Source organism: Acanthaster planci, linkage group LG09 (genome assembly GCF_054643075.1).
Source record: "Acanthaster planci isolate LZ-2023a linkage group LG09, COTS_SCS, whole genome shotgun sequence".
Lineage (NCBI taxonomy): Eukaryota > Metazoa > Echinodermata > Asteroidea > Valvatida > Acanthasteridae > Acanthaster > Acanthaster planci.
In genome coordinates, this window is record NC_141785.1 from 8,599,591 (window position 1) to 8,621,010 (window position 21,420).

The 21,420-nt window shown below is 40.2% G+C and overlaps 2 protein-coding genes across 4 annotated transcripts; both read left to right on the forward strand.

The window, feature by feature from the left end:
- The first annotated feature begins 146 nt into the window (after positions 1 to 146).
- On the forward strand, positions 147 to 9,385 carry LOC147798102 (18S rRNA (guanine-N(7))-methyltransferase-like). The gene is made up of 10 exons (XM_087141589.1): positions 147 to 515; positions 2,852 to 2,889; positions 3,133 to 3,228; positions 3,593 to 3,675; positions 4,230 to 4,326; positions 4,685 to 4,781; positions 6,038 to 6,174; positions 7,032 to 7,080; positions 7,695 to 7,849; positions 8,765 to 9,385. Exons 1-10 carry the CDS (start codon positions 237 to 239, stop codon positions 8,817 to 8,819), a joined length of 1,086 nt encoding a protein of 361 aa, XP_086997715.1. The 5' UTR covers positions 147 to 236; the 3' UTR covers positions 8,820 to 9,385.
- Positions 9,386 to 10,734: 1,349 nt separating this feature from the next.
- ran (RAN, member RAS oncogene family) lies at positions 10,735 to 21,304 on the forward strand. 3 transcript variants are annotated; one of them, XM_022237597.2, is made up of 7 exons: positions 10,735 to 10,891; positions 12,292 to 12,357; positions 14,639 to 14,723; positions 15,265 to 15,390; positions 16,288 to 16,475; positions 16,949 to 17,119; positions 18,374 to 21,304. In XM_022237597.2, exons 2-7 carry the CDS (start codon positions 12,301 to 12,303, stop codon positions 18,416 to 18,418), a joined length of 672 nt encoding a protein of 223 aa, XP_022093289.1. In that variant the 5' UTR covers positions 10,735 to 10,891; positions 12,292 to 12,300; the 3' UTR covers positions 18,419 to 21,304. The 3 variants fall into 3 exon arrangements, with proteins under 3 accessions (XP_022093289.1, XP_022093291.1, XP_022093292.1); XM_022237599.2 differs by lacking the exon at positions 10,735 to 10,891 and adding an exon at positions 11,016 to 11,160; XM_022237600.2 differs by lacking the exon at positions 10,735 to 10,891 and adding an exon at positions 11,048 to 11,107.
- The last annotated feature ends 116 nt before the right edge of the window (positions 21,305 to 21,420 follow it).

A 21,420-nucleotide genomic window follows, 5' to 3' on the forward strand; every position in this document is an offset into this window, starting at 1 on the left:
TTTAATAATTTGTAACAATTTTAATGAGGACCAAAGTAACAAATATTGAAACCGACCCTTTGAATGATTTCGTCTTGAATAGAATTACAAAAAAATTACTCCCTAAATCAGAATACGTGGATCTTCCCAAACGCCATGTGCACTGTTCCACTTTGATGTACTGTACTTGATGGTAACATTACGTCGAGCACTCTCTGACATGTCTGAAATTGGGTTAGAAATGAGTATTGCCGTGTATGGCATTTAGATTGATAGTTTCCTGTAAATCAGTCACTTCTCTAGCTCCAGTTCGGAAAAGTTGGACAAGTCTTGAAGTCTCTTTGTCAGAGTTTAAGAAGTGGAAATTGAAGTTGGTAAGATTTCAACACCAGCAACTCAGATCGCGCAACCTGTACTTCAGATCGAGCGCCAGAGAAACGAGTTTATGTTTATCGGCCGTGGCAATCAACTCCCGTGTAATTCACACCACCATGGCGTCTTGCCGAAGACCGGAGCACAAGGCTCCCCCAGAGATGGTACAGTATTAAAGTTCTGAGTTAGCATACATAAAAATAAGCCTTTTGCGAATAAATTTGAATAAACCTTATCGACGTTCGCTGTGCACTATGGGTATATGGATGACAAACATGCATTGCATTTTATGCACAACCCTATGGGAGAAGTGTACCTGCAAAACGTTAATCTTTTTCCGTTTTATTTCATAGTCCAATTCAAGTCGTCCCCTTCTGACACAGTGTTGCATTATTGATTTGGGACGAAGATATTCACAAATTTTAAAGTTCAAATTAAAGCTTGGCAGAAAAGGAAAATTCAGAGAATCCCTTCCAACAACAGATTTTTTGTCATGGACTGTACTTTGACTAAGATTGTGAATATTAATGCTCTAGTATTGTCCAATCAAAATCATGACTTATACAAAGTTATAGCTCATTCATTCCGCATTGACCAGTCACCTTCATTTTCAGCCTGTAGAGTGACTGGGGCCCTTAAAAAAATTAAGGGTGATTTGTTCTTCTTACAAACATTTGAAAACTTATTTGAATATGTTTCTTGTATAATCTGATAATACGCATGCATCTGTGAGTTGATAAGCAGATACTTAAAAAATATTTAGTACTAGTAGAAAACTGTAAATTGATTTCTGACTGGTTCACTTCCCCCCATACGGTTGTGCATAAAATGCATTGCTTGTTTGTCATCCAAACCCATAATGCATTGCAAACGTCGAAAAGGTTGATTAAATCTGGTAGGCCCACATTGAATTCTTTAAATTCACGTGAACATAATTTGAATTCTCCATTGGCAGGCTAGGCTACTTGCTATAGGCCTGCCTTGTGACTCGGGGCAAGTTTTTGCTTAGTTACATGAGACACCTTGCACCAACACACTGTTTTCAATTGATAAGAAGAGCTCAAAGGAACCAGTCCATTCCAGAAATGGTGTTAGCCTAGCTATGCAAAAGCTTGCCCTGAATCACAAGATATAGCAACAGTGTCTTTAGTCTAGGGAATTCAAATTGTTATTATTATATGGTTCATGTGCAATCAGGTAACTCAGTGTACCAGATTTTATTCAAATTTAGCTCGCAAAAGGCTTATTACTTGTTTTGACATGTTTGACTCTTGACTATCACTGTCAGGATGTCGACCAAATGATACTGCCTAAGATGTTTGTGGTACTAAGTAGCATGCAAATGTTAGAAAGAGTTCCATATACGGACGCCACTTGACACCCCGTGCACAAACCGTATGAAACTGGTCTGAAAAATTGTGTTTTCTAAGTAAATGACTTCGTATTTTTCCTCCTAAATTGAACTTTTCTGGTCATGTTTTTGCTTTCTAATGGCTAATAGGTCACTGTAGGGAAAAATAACTGGCGTCCGCCACATTGACACTTTTACATAAAAAATTCATTGAAAAGTACACAGAAACATTAGTGTTTCAAATTCTAAGTTCATTGTATTAGGGTAATTCCAGAAATTAGGGGTCCATTTTTTGCGTCCCTGTCACCTCTGACATATGGTTTTGTAAGTTCAGAACACACTTTCTAATTTCCAAGTGTGATGAATTCATGCAAATTACCTGCCAAACAAATTATAATAGTTTGAAATCAATTCCGGTGATATTTCCATGTCAAAGAACAAAGGTCAGATGTAACAGGGACGTGCCAATGTCACACTTTTGGAGCCCGAATTTCTGGAATTACCCATTAGGCCTACATACGTGTATGCTTGTTCTACAAGCATATGTATGTAAAACATGTATAACAAGCACAAGTTTTCCGACACGAATACCTTGAATTCTTAGAAAGGGAAAGTGCATTCCTACTTAGGTCATAGACAAAAAATCAGAACAATTTTGACTGTAAATGGCACATGAAGTGTTAGGCCATCAAGGAACCTTCTAATTATTTGATATAAAGATTTACTCCAGAGAGGGGTGACCACTGCCTCAATCCTCCAGCAAATTATGTTGAGGCAGTGCAAATGATATCCTGACATGCCTAAAGCAGTCGAGATTCATAATTTCACGCGTCTTGGTTTGAGTTTATGCATGGTAGTGCGTGAACAATCCAAGGTCTAATCCAAGACCTTGACACAATGTATCCTTTGCAGTCGGCCGCTCAATTTTGTCTTACATCCTCAGGATGCAGGATTTTGGAGGATTGAGGATTGTCAGGGTTAATCACCATTATTTATTATCTGTGAATTTTAGTGCACCAGGATCACTTTTGTTACATAATTTTCCTGTAAGGCATCTTCAAATAGTTTGAATTTTTCCTATGAAGGTCACTTTGTGACTGGTTAAACCTTATTGTCAGAGAACCATTACATTTTGTTTAATAACTACAGTTTTACAACGAAGAAGAAGCAAGAAAGTACACATCAAAGTAAGTCTTTGTTTCAATTAGATCTGTTTACCAATGTTATAATCATCAGTTTTTATTCAAAGTCATTTCAAAATTGTCTTTAAATGTTCAGTTTGTACAATTTCGTAGAAACATCTTAATACACCAAGACAGGGTACTTTTTATATCAGGGATTTGCTTTCTTTATTGAAAATCAGTTGTCATAATTGAACAATAAGTGATAATTGAAACAGTTTGTTGATATTGATAACATATGCTTTCCAGTTCCAGAATGATAGAAATTCAAATGACAATGTCAGAGCGTGCAGTAGAACTTCTCAACCTTCCAGAGGACACTCCGTCATACGTATTGGATGTAGGGTATGTTGCTTAAAAAAGAAACCCCTTCTGCTTTATGCTAAGTAAATTTGAATAGTAATTGCATATTTGAATATTCACCTTCAATTCAACTGAATATTTGAATATTCAGTAGAACCAAATTGCCATAAAGCAGAAACAAAATATGTACAATACGCATACTAAAAGAAAAAAATTAGGTTTCGGCAATAGGCAAATTTCATCTTAAAGTTTGTCGTTAGAATGCAATTTTTAACCAAATAATGAATTTTTTCCTCCCACTTTTCACCTCTGAATATTCAACTTTGAATGTTTGATAATCATTCAAATATTTGAATGTTCAAATATTGGTACAACAAAAGAGCTTTGTTTCATCTTTGATTTACAGCTGTGGGTCAGGCCTGAGTGGTGAAACTTTAACGGAGCAGGGACATTACTGGATGGGGCTTGACATCAGTACAAATATGCTAGGTGAGAAACGGTGAAAGCCAGTGCAGTAGTTGAAATCATCACAAGACTGAACACAAGACAAGTCACATGACCAAACACAAGACCAGTCACAAGCCCAAACTCAAGATAAGTCGCAACACAAGACACAAGACCAGGCACAAGACCAAACACAGGACCAGACAAAGGATCAGTCACAGGACCAGTCACTAGACCAGACACAAGACCAGTCCCAAAACCAGGCACAAGACCATGCACAAGACCAGTCCCAAAACCAGGCACAAGACCAGGCACAAGAAAGCAGAGAAAGAGAACCATTCACTACCAGTATGTATCATCGGATTTATTGTCATGTAACCTGTTTTTGCTAAGCAGAATTTTTTCAGCTGAACAACCTTTTGTGGTGGTCCGCGCTGTTCAAAAACTTTGGCTTCTGGTTATCTTCATTTTCCCATTCAACCTTGCTTTTCTAGTGTATCTTCTTAATTTACCCTACTGTGAACCCCAACCATCAATTTTTAGCAAGTGTAATACAGCTTTGGACATAACTTTTAGGTCTGTTTGTCTTTGTTTAACAGATATTGCCTTAGAGCGGGAGGTGGAAGGGGACTTGTTTGTGAGCGACATGGGTCAGGGTGTTTTCTTCAAACCAGGAACTTTTGACGGCGTAATCAGGTACCAAAGATAACATCGGGAAAAAAACTGCAGATTTTTTTTAATCCATCTGGCATGTCTGGGAAACAAACACTGAAATGTAATGCCCCAAAGAGCGTTTGATCTGAAGATCTACCATACTCCCCATAGGCGCTTTGTGCAGCATTTGCAGGGTTCCAAACAACATTTTTGTATCCATTCTGATGAAAATTCTGTGTAAAATTCTTGTTTTCTTTTTCTTGTGACTTGCCCTCTGTTGCATATCGCCCAGCATGAAAGTTTGCTCAGCAATATTTTCTGCTTTAATTAAACAGCTGTATGTAATTTGCCCTGTTCACTTTGGTTTTGAATGGTAATACTCAGGCATATCTCTCCTCAGCATTTCAGCACTTCAGTGGTTATGCAACGCTGACAAGAAGTCCCATCATCCACCCAAGAGGCTGTATAGGTTTTTCTGTACCTTGTATAGTGCAATGGTGAGCGTCAGTTTTTTTTGTGTCTGTTGCAGAAGGTGACATGTTGTGACTTTGAATTCAGGCTAGGCGCATGTACTGTAAGTCATTCTCTGAGACTGTGTTCACATTATGTCAAAAACCACATTGAAAAATGAAATAAAATGCCATACTTCTGAATTGTCTGGAGACAAGGAAAAGGCATTTGTATGACAAGAAAAGGTTTCTTAGCATCCCAGTAATTTTCACTTAAATTGTGTCTGCAAAATAGGTTTAATAAGTTTTACACTTAGATCTAGGAGCAGGTTCCCTGAAATCGTGTCAACTGAAATATTGAAAACTTTCTTGCAGGGGCGAGGACCCTAATCCTCTGGCTATTACCTTTGAAAATGTGTGAATGGGATTTTATTAGATTTTAAGGCTTTTTGCCGGATTTTGGTTGTTACATCCTTAGAGCCAATGCAGAGAGCGGATAAGCACAGAAAGTATTGCAATGAACAAGAGCGGGTTGAATAAATGTTAGTCAATTGAATTGTCTAAAGCTAGATATCAGCTAATTTTTTGCTTAGCACAGATTTATTGCTGACCAATATTCCTTAACTCCATCAATATGATTCGTTATAAGTTTGCCTGCATTGACAGCATGGTGAATAATTTGCTACAGTACCCCTTAACCCCTTCGCGCCAGGACGCGGCAAGAGCCGCCGTAAAAATTAAGATCCTCGGCCCGCTTTTCAGCTATTATTCTCGGCCCATGCTCGAGCGAACACGGTGAAAGAAGGCAGACCCTGGCTCTTGTACATATGGTGATTGGCCTTTGTGTGTAGCCCAGAAATGAAAAGACCGAATTTGCATCATAATCACCAGCTTCACAATAGTCCCCACTTCGAAAAGAGAAAACGGGAATGTGGAAGTGTGAGTAGAGCCGCATGCCACCGAACAATCAGCCTTTTCACTGTGTAATTCAAAGTGTGCAGAGCACGCAGGGCCAGAAACCGAGAATTTGCAGTTTGGCAGATGGCCTTCGTGGCCAAGCAAGGCTGGAATTCTTGGAGTCGGCTTTCGGAAAGAAAATCCCATCACCAAGGGGTTAAAATGAGGGAACTCGATACTGGGAATATGCCCAAGTAAGTCTCTGTCTTGTTTGCCCGTTGTTAAGCCTAACCATTCTGAATCCAACAAGCATATGCATTGTTTCAGTGGTCCCAGGGGGTTAGGGTAAAGCTTAAGAATTATCTCTTATTGGTTGACCTTTTTTCCTTTTGCATGTTGTTTTTTAGAGACGCGGCAGCCGCGCCGTTTTTCAGTTCTACCCTGAGAACTCACAACAGTTGGAACTCATCACGTCCCAAGCAATGAAAGCCGGTTTCACTGGGGGTGTTGTGGTGGACTACCCGAACAGCACTAGGGCGAAGAAGTATGAAAAAAAAAATGGAGAAAAAAAGAGATGTGTTTCTGACTAAACATTATTCTTCTTATTATTACATTGTAATTATTTCTGGTAATGACATCGAGGATTCCTCAAAAGTGCCCTGGGATATCGTAGTTCACAGTCCTGAAGAAACCTGTAGAGAAGAGACAATGAGAAGCAGTTACAGTTTTAGAATTTGGTGGAAAAGCCCAGAGGAATATTTTGGGTAAAAACCAACAAAATTGGATAGGGGTCTGAAAACCCAATCCACATGTAGACCAAGCTGGGAATCGAACCCGGACCACAGAGGTGGAATGCAAGGACAGAACGCTGCACCCACCCAACTCCCCATAAAATCAAACACTTACTCAAGTGCACTTGGTCACATCTACGTTCATCGTATTTGCACTACCCCAGTTGTGAGGTTATGAACAGCCAAGTTGGCAGAGTGGGACTTACCTCGCCTTGCACCACTGCGTTCTGGGTTTGAATCCTGCCTAGGTCGACATTTAGATTGGGTTTTCAGTTCCCACCTGATTTCATTGGTTTTCCCCAGAACATTCACCTGGGTTTTCCTCCCGCCCTAAAATTGAATATTTCTCCATTGAATTGTCCTTGCTGCTTCCAGTGAGAGCAGTTCTGTGGTAATTGGAGAGGCTACCTTGATTAATACCCACGTACAATGTACATGTAAATAAATGGATGTATTCCAACTGCATTACATGAATGCATAGAGGACATTCTTACCCAGCGAATCCAAAATCTCACTTTAAGAAATTTAAGTATGGACAGTACAGATAATTTTGTGTGTCATTATTGTCATGGTCACATGGAGAAAGCTGTTATTCATATTGTTTTTGCAGAATGTTTCTGTGTCTCTTTGCTGGGCTGGCAAATCCACAGATTCCGAAGGTAATGAGTTTTACTGGGATTTTTTCATCTTTTTTTTACAAGTTCACATGCTTTTTGGAGTTTTGAGGGTTAATGGTTTGTGTCTTGGGAGGTTGTGTGGGGAGCAGTTGAAATTTATGTGCCAGCGTTTTGGCCAGCAATTGGAAAATTGAGCATCCCAAATTTGCTTTGGATTGGCCAAAAGTGGGCCTCCGAGTTGCAGAGGTTTAGGAGTGGTTGCATAACAATGTCATGTCCAAATATTGTTAATAGTGTCCAGGAAGAACCTAGATAACCTTCTACCTAAATCTTTTGGGTTACCCTCTCCCGTTTTTTGTTTCTTTCCAACGGTAGCAAATGAGCAAGTTGTTAGGATAGAAATAATTTGATAATCTGGTGTCAGTTTTCATGTATTTTTTGCCCTTGCACCGATTTATGTTCATAACACAAAAAATACTCAAGTGGGACTTAACCAATGAGCTTGCCGGGTCGATTGGATGGTCTGAGTCTAACTCCACCCCCCCCTTCAAAAAAAAAGATCAATAGTAATGAACATTTCTGTGACACAAAGCACATCTGTGGAAGTAATCTACTGCGAATTTTCGACCTTTTATTTTCTCAACTGTCAATTCCAGGGCCTCGGGACTGGGAAAGGGGACAGGGGCATCCCCACCGAGGTGAAGTACAGCGACAGCAGGCAGCGAATTAAGCAGATGAAAGGCAAACCCCCCAAGAAGAGCAGGGAATGGATAAAGGAGAAGAAGGAGAGGAGGCGTCGGCAAGGAAAAGGGTAAGACCTAGTCAGATACTGCGTTTTGCAAGCTGGTTTCCTGTCGTTAATAATATCATAGCAGGTAGTCGTCAACCATAAGAATTCAGATTGACATAATATCTGGCATGCTCCCTTCCGTTCCTAAGTGCAGCGCACGTTTGGATCTTTGGTATGGGAACCAGACTTCTGTTTTTCTGCCTCCCCCATTTCCATTCCACTACTTTTAAACTTACTGCCCTACCCCAACCTGGTTCTTGTTGGATAAGAGGAAAAAACAGGTTGGAACCGACCAACAGCAATATCAACTCCATGGCATTTGGCTTGGCAACCTGCTTTTTTGGATGGAATTATTTCACAGCATTTAGCTTTTAAAGTCAAGGAAAAAATGTCTCACATGGCTCGCAAGCACACCAGCTCCATGAATTGATTACCACAAATATGTGTGCAGTAGGGAAAATGGCTTTTGCCCAGACATGAACACAACCTTTAAAATGATTTAATAAAATCATCAAAGTAGTGTTACTAAATGCTACAAAATGGAGTTTCTGTGTGACTTTACAAAAACTTATTCAATGACAAACTCTGTCCAACCTTTGAAATTTTTATAAAATTGTTCTCAGATTGCTAAGAGTGTCCTTGGGTTCCAAGTTTTCAAACACCCTTCAATGAAATTCTTGAAATTTGTTGAAAAGGAAAACTAGTTTTGGAATGAAGAAATTTAATTTATTTCTTAAATTATTGAAATTATTTTGTATCTAATAAATTATGAAGTTCAACTTCGGAACCACATTTAAACCTGCATAAAATATTAAATTAGAGACAAGCTTATTGGTATTTGATAAACAAAACTCATGAATCCATTCAGTAAAAAGTGGACTTTCATCCTTGTTATCAATTTTAAATTTTTCTGCTGGTATCAATGCTTTTTTGTAGGGATGTCAAACCAGACTCCAAATACACTGGTAGGCGGAGACCGGGAAAATTCTGAGGGCGGCTTGCAAGTATGGCACGGCAAGACACAGAATAATCAGTGATCGTTAGAAATTACAGTCCAGTGACCTTCATATGTTGAACATGTAGTATAGCACAAGAGCACCCTATAGATGAAATCAACACGTTTGCTTTGGCTCAAAAGTTTACTATAAATTTGATGAAATATTTTAAATTGTGGTTCGTTTCAGATGCCACTGTTAGGCTGAGATTTATATACAAGTATTTCGCGAGAGTAGTGCGACCCCACATACAGTATAAAAAATCTTGTGTCAAAAGAAAATCCTAATTGTGCTGAAGCCACTATAAAACCTTTCCATGTTTTGCCACATACATGTATATTCTTCAAAAAGCAGAATTGGAAATGTAAAGTGAACTAGTAATTTTTGCATCATTAATTCTTTCTAACAAAAGCCACTAGAAATGTCAGTTTCTGATGTGGATTAATGTCCAAAAGTCAATTCAGTTGCTGACTCTGCCTCACATCCAAATATGTGCTGTTTTGGCATCGTCTGACATCCACAGTTCTGACATGACCTGACATCTGTAATGTCAGTTTTTGGCATGACCAAAGTGTCATTATCTGGTCTGGCCTTTCATTCAAGACAGCAGATTGAAGAGGTTCACAGAGATGGATAATCATTGGCAGAAGTGCAAATGATCTATTAAGAATTACGTGATTGGTCTGCAAGACTTGATCAGGAATTTGTTTAGATTAATATGTGTGATTGATTCTTGTGAATGTTTTCATTCACTACCAGTTCACAGCCTATCACTCTTAACCCATGTACCCTTGTCAAATCTCATGAAGTGTCAGTGTAATCCTAAATAGTTCAAAAATTCTGAATTGAATAAACTTTATGGCTGTTAAGAACCATAAGGAAAGAAGTCTGAGCTATGGTCTTCATTCTAGGGTGTCGGCTTAACTAATTGTTTTTGCCAAAATAACTTTGTCATCTGTTTTGTCCAATGCAAATTTTGATGTTGTGTGTTGATGAGGGATACTTGTTTGGATTTTACTACAGGAGCAAATCCTGTCATAATTTCTGCCGTGGAAAGTTGGTCTGGAATTTCTGCCATGGAAAGTTGGTCTGGAATTTCTTTTTGTGAAGCAATAAGGGCCTATGGAGGAAAAATAACCAGATTGGATTGGGGACTTGAAAGGTTATGCCTCTGAATTGAAGGATTGAAGTTGCCTTTCCTGTCACCGTTTTCCTGTGTTATGTATGCTTAGTAATTGGGCTCAAATCGAAAATTTTCATGTTTATAATGCCAAGACGCAAATTCGATTTTCATCTAAAAGACCCATTCAGTTTAATTTTACAATGTGATGTTCCAGTTGCCAAGAAGCTGACCCAGTCACGGGCATTGCAAGGATTTGTTTGAGGGGGCTAACTATGTTTTTCCAGAGGGGAAATTTTGTGGGGGGGGGCAATTTTGAAGTTTTTTTTCCAGCACAGTGGTAATTTTTATTCCGTTATCTCTTTTTCCATATCTTTGGCCCACCCTTTCCTTTATTTATGTTTCAACTTTGGTAACTGCCCACATGAAGCCCATGAGCCAGTGGTATATCCAGCAGGGGGGCCTCCCCTCGCCGATGGATTTTTTTTTTACAAGTAATACTTCATAGGTGAGTAGGAAAGAAAGTAATTGGCACTGAGCAATGATTTTGATATTGTTTTTCTCCCAACGTTATGCTGAATGAAGCCAAAGCCGCTTTCGCTTTTGAACCCCCCACCAAACGCTGCCATGGGACCAATTTGAGATGATAAATTCTAAGTCGGGGACCTACAATCAAGATATTCACCATCGAAATCAAGAGGTTGCGCCCCCCGCGTACGGCGGAAAAATATTACCCCAAATAGCGCCCTCTTAAATCCAACTTTTCTTTTGACCCACGTTTTTAGGACAGTCTGGTTAACACGCCAAAGGGCCGCATCTACTTTACTAGGTGTGACTATGAGACAGGAACCATACCAATCTCCATTGTACAGTTGGGAAAACTCGTGAACCGCGGGAAAGGAACCGGGTTTATTCTTCAAATTTTTACTGGCCGCTTTATTTGGAAAGGTTTGTATCTTTCTCCACTGCGAAGCAATTAATATTTTTGTTTTCTTTGACGTAAAAGACTTTAGTGAATATCAATAGGAAAATTTCTTTCATGATTTTATTGTTGAAGACTGAATGTACCGGTTTGAACTGGTCAGACTGTGTGGTTATTGCGCCACCTGAGTGACGTTACCTTGCCATTCATTGCTGCAGACGTAAATCCCAGGTGTTTGTCGTGTTAGTAACTGTCGTTACAATTTGCATCCATCAAATCCTTAAACATCCATCAAGTAAGAGAAACATAGGTGGTGGTGTTGTTATTTGTGATGATGTCTTATTTAAGTCAAAGGGTTATTTGTTTTGCCACTTGCCTTTCTTGTCGTTCTAGGCATAATAACCAGCAGGGCCTACTAGAAAAAAAATGGACTCCTAATATATGTCTTACAATATTTATGTTATTTGTGTACCTTTTTGAGCATCCCAAATATTACCAAGATATGAATACCATATGAAAATAAGTCCAATCATGCCAGTACTTGTGTGTATTTATTTGCATTCAAAAAAATGTTATTAAAATGTTGAAACATTCCTTGGCTTTCTTTGTCATGTTTGTGAACCATGTTTCATTGAATCGGAACTTGAAACTTTGCCCCAGTAACAGATGCCTTGGACTTATCCATTTACACACAGTGATTTTTCACCCTGTTAGTTACTACCCATTGGAGTGCAAATGATTGGTGCAATCGTTCAATCTTGATCTTTGCATAATCTGTTCATTTTTACGCTCAATTTGCTGGTAAGTTTACCATCACCCATTCACCTCTGTCTCGCAGTTGTGGAAGATTGTTTCAAGAAAGGGAAGTAAATTCAAAGATTTCGTACAATTTCAACTGATAGCACACTGTGCTTGTGCTGATAGACCGATCATGCCCAACAGAAGTAGAAACATTTCTCATAATGTCTATTATATAGTGTTCATCGTTCATATTGTTACAGTTGAGACAGTCACAAGTCTTTTCGCAATGTACACAGACTCATTCATGAAAAACGAAGCAACAAAGGAAAATTGTTAGTGTTGCAATTTAGTTGACTAGCCTGAGACTTGGCTCAAGGCTGGACGACCAATGAAGTTGTGTTGTACTTGTGATTGATGTCGGTCACTTCACCAATTTACCATTTGCCACTTCCCATGAACTGTGCCATATTTCATTGTTTATTGGTACATGTACATCATCAACAAATCTTGGTACATACATATTTGTCTTGTACAATGCATGCAGACTGTGACCCTGAAACTGTTTTTTTTTTTACTACCAAAAAAATTCACATCTTATTTGAACTGACACATCACATGTACAGTGCCCCCTCATGCTTGCCTCTGGCTTACCTTATCACACCTGGTTCTCCTGTGTCCTTTGCAGTTGTAAGCCATGGCATTGGCACAGGATGCTTCTGCAACAAAACAGGCTCCGCTGGCTACTTTCAAGGTAAGCATGAGTATGGATTTGCCCCTACCGAGCCACAGTAAATGGTCCATCTCCCATTTTCCTGAAAAACGATGAGGGCAGAAATGGTAGGCATGTTTGGAGGGGGAGGCTTTTTTTACTTGACGTTGTGCTCCAGTTAAACTGAAAATCTCTACATTTTCAGGTCAGATGGATCAAAACTGAACACAACTGAACTCTTTGGCAGTAATTCCCTAATTCCCTAGACATTTTCGCTGTGATGCAACCTCAGTCTTGCAATATCTTCCAACTGCCTCACAACAATTGGAGATGACTTCAGTCCTCCTAAATTCTCCATTTCGTCTCGAATGTGTCCCTTGGAGGTGAGCCCATTGTCCCAATCCCTCAAAATCCTACTGCAGTCCCTGTGCAACCCTGGAGCAGTGTCGATGATTTCACACATAATCTAAGGCATGGACGTGTGCATGGCGGTGCATAAAATGCAAAGCCCAGCCCATTCCAAGACATTGACACAGGACGTCCTTTGCAATAGGCTCTTTTGTCTCACCATATAGCCTCAATCCTCCAGAACTACTGAGAGAATTTTCGGATGATTTGGGAAGGTTTGAGTTGACGTTGAACAAAGTGGATATTTGCTCATTTAGCTGCCAGTCCCATTTTGGATTGTAATTCACAAAGAAGTTTCAAAAAAAAAAAATTGAAAGTTGAATTAGTTGAGGTGGTACGGGCAATGCCCAATACAGTGCGCCACCAAGAGGTTGTTAGAGAGAGGCCATTTTTGAAGCTTACAGTCTTCAAAAAATGCCCGACTTGCCATAATTTGCATTTGAGCAGATGTCAGTAGACAGTCTGAGAAAAAATGGGCAGCTTGCACACAGAGCTTTGTCGACCATTTTCCCACAATGCACTGCAGGAAAGGGCTCTCTGTGACAACCTCTTAGTGGCACGTGGTATTTTGAATTTCCTATATTGAACAATTTAAAACAAATCTAAAAAGAAAACCTCTCTTAAGAATATACATGATGGGATGGGTAACAACGTGACCAACTTTCCACATTTTCATGAACCAGACTTGGCAAATCAACCCAAAGTTAACATGAACTTTTGAGTTGGGCTGGGGTTATGGTTGACTACAGAACTGGACTTAGGAACTCATCTGATTTGCAATACCTGGGTGTAGTGTACATGTACTTGTAGTTGGTCATCAGCTGAGAAGATATTGGCAAAGAAGAGGCTTCAACCTTAACCCTAACCCTCCTCAGTCCTTCACCTGTTGGAGGACTGAGGAGTGTTAGGGTTAAGCTTCAGAGGGTCAAGGCCACTTGGCGTTGAATGCTCCCATAAACCAAAGGGCACCAAGGCCATTTCGAATTTTTGACTTGTTGGTGACTTTAACAGACTTTCCTTCAATTTCAACATGGTTTTGAACTGTCAACCTGTTAGTTTCTTTGTTTCTGTTTACATGCTGAGCAGTCTGCGTGAATTGTAAAAAGTAAAAATAAATAATACTGTACTAACTTTAATTTACCATTTGGTGTTGTGTCTCATCACTTTTCATGATGCCATGAAATTAACACTGTATTTCAAAAATCAATGTAATTACTCATGCAATTCAAGCAAGTCGGTCACTGGGTCACCAACATTTATCCAATAGAAGCCTGCTATCATGCCCATGTCCAGTGCCCACGTGAATACCAGTAAAATAGCAAGGAAAAAAAAAATAGACTGAGTCGTATTCCGGTCCTCAATCCCAAAATAATAGTGATTCCGCCTCAAATATGCGCAGCGCACAGAATCCAATTGGTGCAGAATGTGTAATTCTGTGCTGCGACTTGTAGCCAGTCTATGTATAAAAGTAGTCTGGTGCCACGTTTTTAGAAGCACACAACTCGACTACGTTGATATGGTTGCTATACCATGTTGTCTACAGGGCGATGCAAAACCAGTTGACAGAAACGCTAGCGCTAAACGGTAACTTGAAAGTTGAATACAACTTTAAAATACAAATAGGCGCCTAGTGATCATTGAAAAGGGGCATGTTGGCCAAGTGGCCGAAAGGTACGCGCTGTTTTTAAGGGGCATCACGGCAATTCACTGGAGCATCGCAGCAGTGGCCGCTGGTGGACGATTTTCAAGATTGAAGCTTGAAAGAATATAACGCAAAGGAGGAACATTTCTATTGGAACTAAGGGCATGAACTTTAGCCACGAACTGTGTACATAGCAGAGATGGCTGAGGCTAGCAGTGCCATACAAATTACGTTTTAGAAATAGGATATTTATTCACTTTTTTCTCTTTACAGCTTGTGTTAGTAGGTGATGGAGGTACCGGAAAAACAACATTCGTAAAGCGGCACTTATCAGGAGAGTTTGAGAAAAAATATGTAGGTGAGTCTTACTGTGTTCGGCGTTCTGGAGAAAATGTAACCCTAATCAAACAGACTGTAACAAAAGCATTCCCTTGTCACTGTTTGTCCTCTTAATCATTTTGTGACTGGTCTTGTGACGGCCTCATCTACAACACTGTTGATATCACAGTCTTAACCCTAACCATCCAGTGTACTTTGGCTAGAGACCGTGCCAGACACATCAGTCTGTATCATTTGTCAAAGTGGCTTGCCTGCCCAGTGTGACAAGATCCAACAGGGCAACTCTCCCCAAGGCCAAACAGCCTGGGAGTCTGTGGTTGCCAGTCACCACAAGATCCAACAGTGGTATTGTCCAAATGGGACTAGCTCCCATTTTCTCAACATGGCTAGTTCGGCTGCTGTTGATTTCGCAGGCTGTGTCTGGCAGGGTTAGGGTTAAGTAGTGGAATTCTTAGCATCTCAAATGGTGTAAAACAGTAGTACCTCAGCTAGACAAAAATAATCAAACGTAATCTTCATTTCCTTCCATGCCCCCCTCCCCCCATATTTCTGTCTTATAGCCACCCTTGGTGTTGAGGTGCACCCGCTCGTGTTCTACACGAATCATGGTCCCATCCAGTTCAACGTCTGGGACACGGCGGGCCAAGAGAAATTTGGTGGTTTACGTGATGGTTACTACATTCAAGGTGAGAAGAAAGTCCCCAAAGAGAACATCTGTTTGCTTGCCTTGCAGCCGGGTGTTTAAACAAAGAATTCCATGAAAGGGGAATGGCAACCAATCAGAATTCAGGGATTTACAGAAACTTTGCATAATTTTGATCATCAGAAAATGCCAAACTATATTGTGGCATGGATTTTGTGTGATGCTTTTAGCATTGAAGGCTTAGCAAGTAGGTGATACCAAAAATTGAGGGGAAAAAATTGTAGTATTTGCCATTTTGGGGGTGATGGTTCTCATCTAAATTGCGGTAGAAATTCGTCGCAGCCAGCAAATACAAACCTCTCGGTAATGTGAATTTGTCATTATCAGAGTGGAACCAGTTTGCTAGATTAATTGGCTAGTCCCATCAAAAGCACTGTATATTACTGTACAGTCACCTTTGCTGGAATAGCCATACATAAGTATTGCAGGCGGCGTGGCAGGATTTTGCCTGATTTTGAAGTGTTCAGTGCAGATGTGGTACAGTCAATCGTTAATATCAAGATGCCTATAATGCATTACGGTTATAAAGAACATATTCTAAAAGCGAAGTTTCTTGGTGCTTTTGTTTCACTTTGCTTTGCCATTCCTAGTACAACAGGGTTCTTGTTAACCCTAACCCCCTAGGGACCATTGAAATCCTGCATAACCTTGTCGGGTTCATATGGGTGGTCTGAGCAACTTGGGTGCTGTTCAGGTCGTCAGCATGACTCTTTCTGAGGTTAAAATTTAGGTGTGCGCTCTGTATATGACCGAGTCCATCAAATTGTTTGAGCGTTAAGAATTGAAACCGATCCATTGGTGTGCAGAAAGTTAAACAGATTCTGTGGGATTCATCATGAGGGATTTTTGAGTGCAGACACGTCGTTCCCATATTTCACAGGCCAGTGTGCCATCATCATGTTTGACGTCACGTCCAGAGTCACATACAAGAACGTGCCCAACTGGTACCGGGACCTGGCCAGGGTTTGTGAGAACGTGCCCATTGTGCTGTGTGGGAACAAGGTGGACATCAAGGACAGGAAAGTGAAAGCCAAGAACATCACCTTCCACCGGAAAAAGAACCTGCAGGTAAGGCTTTACGGGAGAGGTGGGGGGAAAGGGTCATTGGCAGGGTTTGCACAATCATGGAATATCCTGAGAAATGCTGGGGAAATTCTTGTCCTTTAATGTCACAGAAAAGTGTAAGGGTTATTTTGACGGGTTTTTTGTGATAACAAAATAATAGTTAAACTTGAAGGCTATCCTTGTCGGTCTACAGATGAAGCTGTGGCAGCCCTGAAGTTCATAATACCAAGCAACCATTTTCTTCAAAATGACAGCAGTGATCATGGAAATTGTCACAGTTCAGTCTTGCAAGTCAAGTAGTTTGCTCAAACTTTTCAAATGTCAGTTTCCTTGTTTGGATGATTTTTGCCACCGAGGCGCTTGTAAACCCAGCTGGTCATGTCACCGGGAAAGAATTGTGTTTGCCGCGGAATCCATGAAATCCGAAAAGCTGTTCATGCGTTCAAGCTGTTCTCATCCCTTGAACCCCCCACCAGTATTATGACATCAGCGCCAAGAGTAACTACAACTTTGAGAAGCCCTTCCTGTGGCTGGCCCGCAAGCTATTGGGAGACCCTAACCTGATGTTTGTGGAGATGCCTGCCTTGCAGCCACCCGAGGTCAAGATTGACCCAGCTACCCTCCTCAAATACAGCCAAGACCTTGAGGTGAGTAGGTGACCAAATTCGCTGAAATCAGCCAAATCACAATCTCCGTGGGACAACATTCATCTAAACCGCATTTTTCATTTTCACGAAGAGAGAAAGTTGTTTTCCATAGCTTTCGCATCAGCAAAAAGGGCAAAAGCATGGGCAACATTTGTTTTGCCACTTTAAGAAAGAGACAAATTTGACTCTGGAAATGTATACAAATGTTTGATACAATTTTTCACCTGGCAAATGGGTGTACTGTGTGTGTCTTTCACAAAGAGAAAAAAAGTAACACAAATTTAAGCCTTTTCACAGACAAGTGTGTAGAGCCAATGATTTTCCGTTTCACAAATGGGTATTTTCTGTTTTTACTCTCTGGTGGGACTTCTGTCTCTGAGTGAAAGGGTGATGATATACATGTCAGTAAGTGCATCATTGCTGCAGGGCACCTGTAGTCAGATGCATTACTATGGGAAGCACAGGGGTTGTGCAATTCAGATAAAATTTGGGTTTTACTTCCCATATTCCTATAAACGTGTCCATCAGTGTGGCTGGGCAGCCACATACAGTTTCATTGCTTTGGGATTGCTTAATGGGATTATGTTCATTCTGGTGAAAAATGATGGTGTGCGCTCAACTGTACGTGTTAATACCACCATGCACAGCTGAGATGCCCTTTAGTGTTCAGGTCGAGTCCAGTACCGACATATGAAGTCGGTTCACAAGCCTTGTCGTGAAAGTCTAGGAAGGGCAGCGACAAAATTATGCCTACGCTGTTTTGAATAAGAATGGCATCATTGACCTCCCTATAACATGGCAGTTGTTGATAATGTAGTTCTTAGGGGTGAATGCTGTTGGCAAATGCTGATGTGTTGTGAAGGGTCTGGTGAAGCAGCCGTTAACCTTTACCACCCCAAATTCATTAAAATTAATCTCCACTTATTGGTGGTTTTTGATGGACTTGGCCGAGAAGGCCCAAAGTGACCAACTCTTGATGAATCCTGATAGACTTAGTCCAGGAGCCTGAAACACTGCCAGGGCGTTCGGTGCTCATTGCCATGGCAACAGTTCTGATGATGTCATGTAAGCCGTGTGTAATAGATCCACCAACAATGGCCATCACGCCAGTGGTGGACTTTCTAGCAAGCAATTTAGATTGCACGGGGAGTGTCTCAGTGTTGGATGTGGATGATTTGGTCCAGTACCTAGTAAAAAAGACACCAAAGAGTTACAGTTATTGTCTTCTTTTGTCTCTTCTCTTGTCTTTTATAGGAAGCTCAAAGAACAGCTCTTCCAGATGACGAGGAGGAGTTGTAAACAAGTGGGCACTTCTTAATAGAATAATGTTGTAAGCAGGTCTTTGTAATATTATTTTGATCCGGTTAAGGACAAAACGAAAGATAAATAAAAACTGTTACATATATTAGTGGGACAACCTTTCCCTGTTCATGTCGTTTGGTCCGGCGTTTTCAGTTCTCTTGAAATGTTCTGGAGTTTGGCTATAAGCGAAATGGACCACCCTCCACACAGAGAGCGACAGTGATTCTTTGTTGTCGTAGTCCAGCTCTCTAATGGAAATGCCGCTCAAACCTTAACTTTGTAAATTCTGTTGTGGCCTGGCTGTTTGAGAGTCATTTTGAAGCCTGAATACTCACTTTTGATGCACAGGAGGTGTCTACTATTTATGTTGTGTTATTACGGGTCATGGTTATCATATGAACATAGACTGACCCAAGATCATGCGGTGTGGCATGTCAAAACCAGGAGGAATCGGGCACAGCTGCAGTTTCAATGGTGCCTGCTGCTGGACAGAGCTTTGCATACCGGGCATACCACAGCCCAGCCGTCACGGTCAAAAGAATCCCGGCGTGAAGGGGTTAAATTCAAATTTGGAAAGTTTATTTCTCATTTTTGGCATTTCGATCAGTCTTATTCCAACATTTAAATATTTTACTCCTGGACCATCCAATTTTGAAAAGAGAGCTCAACGCAATCTGGACTCCTGGACCATCCAATTTTGAAAAGAGAGCTCAACGCAATCTGGACTCCTGGACCATTCAATTTTGAAAAGAGAGCTCAACGCAATTTCTCAAACTTGACTCCTTGCCCAGGTATACCTGATTTTGGCGTACCATGTCACGTGCATGAAGACTGTTAAAATGAAACCAAATGAAGAAAAACCTCAGTAACTTAACCTCGCAATTCAAGGGGAGTAGTGGTTTCCAAGAATTATACAGGGGCAAATAGGTGATGTTGAACACTGCCTGCGAATGATTGATGTGATTGATTGACCTGGTCGTCAGTCAATTGATCGTGGACAGGGGCCTGTCTCCACTTGCTGTGGCTGCTTACATGTATACTGGTAGATCCTTGATAATCGTTGCATGAAATGGCAGAGAAATCAGGGATAAAAACGTGTTTATTTCAGTGGCTCATCAAGAATTTTGTCTTACCACACGTTTATGTGTGTAAGGAATTCTGTGTTCAAAGGAGGAACCAAATTTCCAGGCTGACAGTGTTGGCACTGAACGGCACAGAATGTCATTGTTAGCTAGAAGCAGGCTGCAAGCACAGATAGACCTGCAGATGGTGTTGTACATAGCATGAAGATTTCATTTTTCAGGAATTGTGTAATAAAGAAACTGTGGCCATATTTGTTCGGTAAAAAAATGGTATTCCCGCCTTACCAGTAATTCATGCTTTGAAAGTTGACCCTTTTGAATAGTGATACAAAGCCACACATTTAAGCGTCCAAACTAGATTAAGATAGAAAAAATTTGTATAACATGCTGTTAGACGTTTGGGATTTTTCTCAAGTTCACAAAAAGGAAATTCGGGGTTATGTTCGTAATAAGTCATGTAAATAGCCCCAAAAACCCCTAAAAGAAATTTTTGTTTCATTTTGTTAGTTTTGTCAATGAAATAACATGCATTTGTATACCCTGCGTCTTTTTTTTGTACTCAAAACAAGGGTGTTGTGATGGTTGAATACTTGCATTGAATTGTGTTTTTTGGGGGAGGGGTCAAAGGTGCACACAACTTTGTAGTACATCCTGTGTGGCCCATTTTTTAAAAATGCACTTAAACCCACTTAAAAACTACATGTACTTGCTGCGTAGACTTATTTCTATGTGTACAAAGCTCAAATGCAGTGTTGGTAGCCATGCAAACAAAGACAAATATCTCTAAAATTTTAAACCCCTGTAATTGACTCATATAGAAGCAGTGACTAGTGCTAGACAGTTGTACGTATTTAAGATTTTTCCGAAGGTGACTTCTCTTTGGCCGTATAAATACTTTCATAAATACTTTAGTGATTACTTGTAATATTGTGTAATTTTCGATACACAGAATAAGTGGGAAAAATCTTATTAAAATCTGATGATGGTTTTGGGAAAAAGTTGTGGAGTTTGGTGTATGGTCGTCAAATTGCTGAGAAATTATGCTGTATTAAGGTCTACAACAGCAAAACTAAATATGGCACGTTTCACTCAGTCGGTTTTGCTGAATGGATCCGCAATAATACATTTGGAGATACAGTCAAATCTCATCAAGAAAAGCACTGTTAATACAAGATTCCTGTTATAACAAGGTAATTTGTTTAGTCCAAAGGACCTCGTTAATGAGGTTCAACTGTATTACCGATAAGTAATGTGGATAAAAGGCCTATCGTCTGGTTAATTGCCTGGTTAATCTCGTCCCCAAAACCCATCTTAAGAAAAAGTGAGTTGATACCATTTCAGGTACTGACTTTGAAATTAATATACCAGTGCGTTTCCTTTGACTGTCAGTGTGGTTTGTCTGTAACTTTTCAAAGAAACTTGTGGGCTTACACAAAGTAACATAAAGGATAAGGCCTACCCGTGTTTCTTCAAGACAGTCTTGATGTCTTTTGTGTAAAGTCAGTGCAGTCACGAAAGACTGTTTTTTTACTTCTCATTGTATCCAAATACCATACATCTATGGTATCCACTTCATCCTAGCATGGGCTCTGCTCCAGACGTCCCTGACAGTACCAACATGCTCTAAAATTGAAATCAAACACAATTAGACCTAATCCTTTTCTCGAGTCGGCCACATGTAGGTGTTGTTTGGGCTCCACACCTGACCCTGGATGGCATGTGTAGACAATCAGTCATGTGTTTGGATATTCGAAAATGGAAAAGGAGATGGCAAATAAAATAAAGAATTAAATAAATGACAGTGCAGGCTCCTTTGCCCAAGTTTTTAATTTTTTTGGATATTTTGTAAGAGCTACAACCAGTTGGAGAAAGTTCAACAATTTGGGCTTTTGAACTCCTGTGTTTGGCCCAATTTAC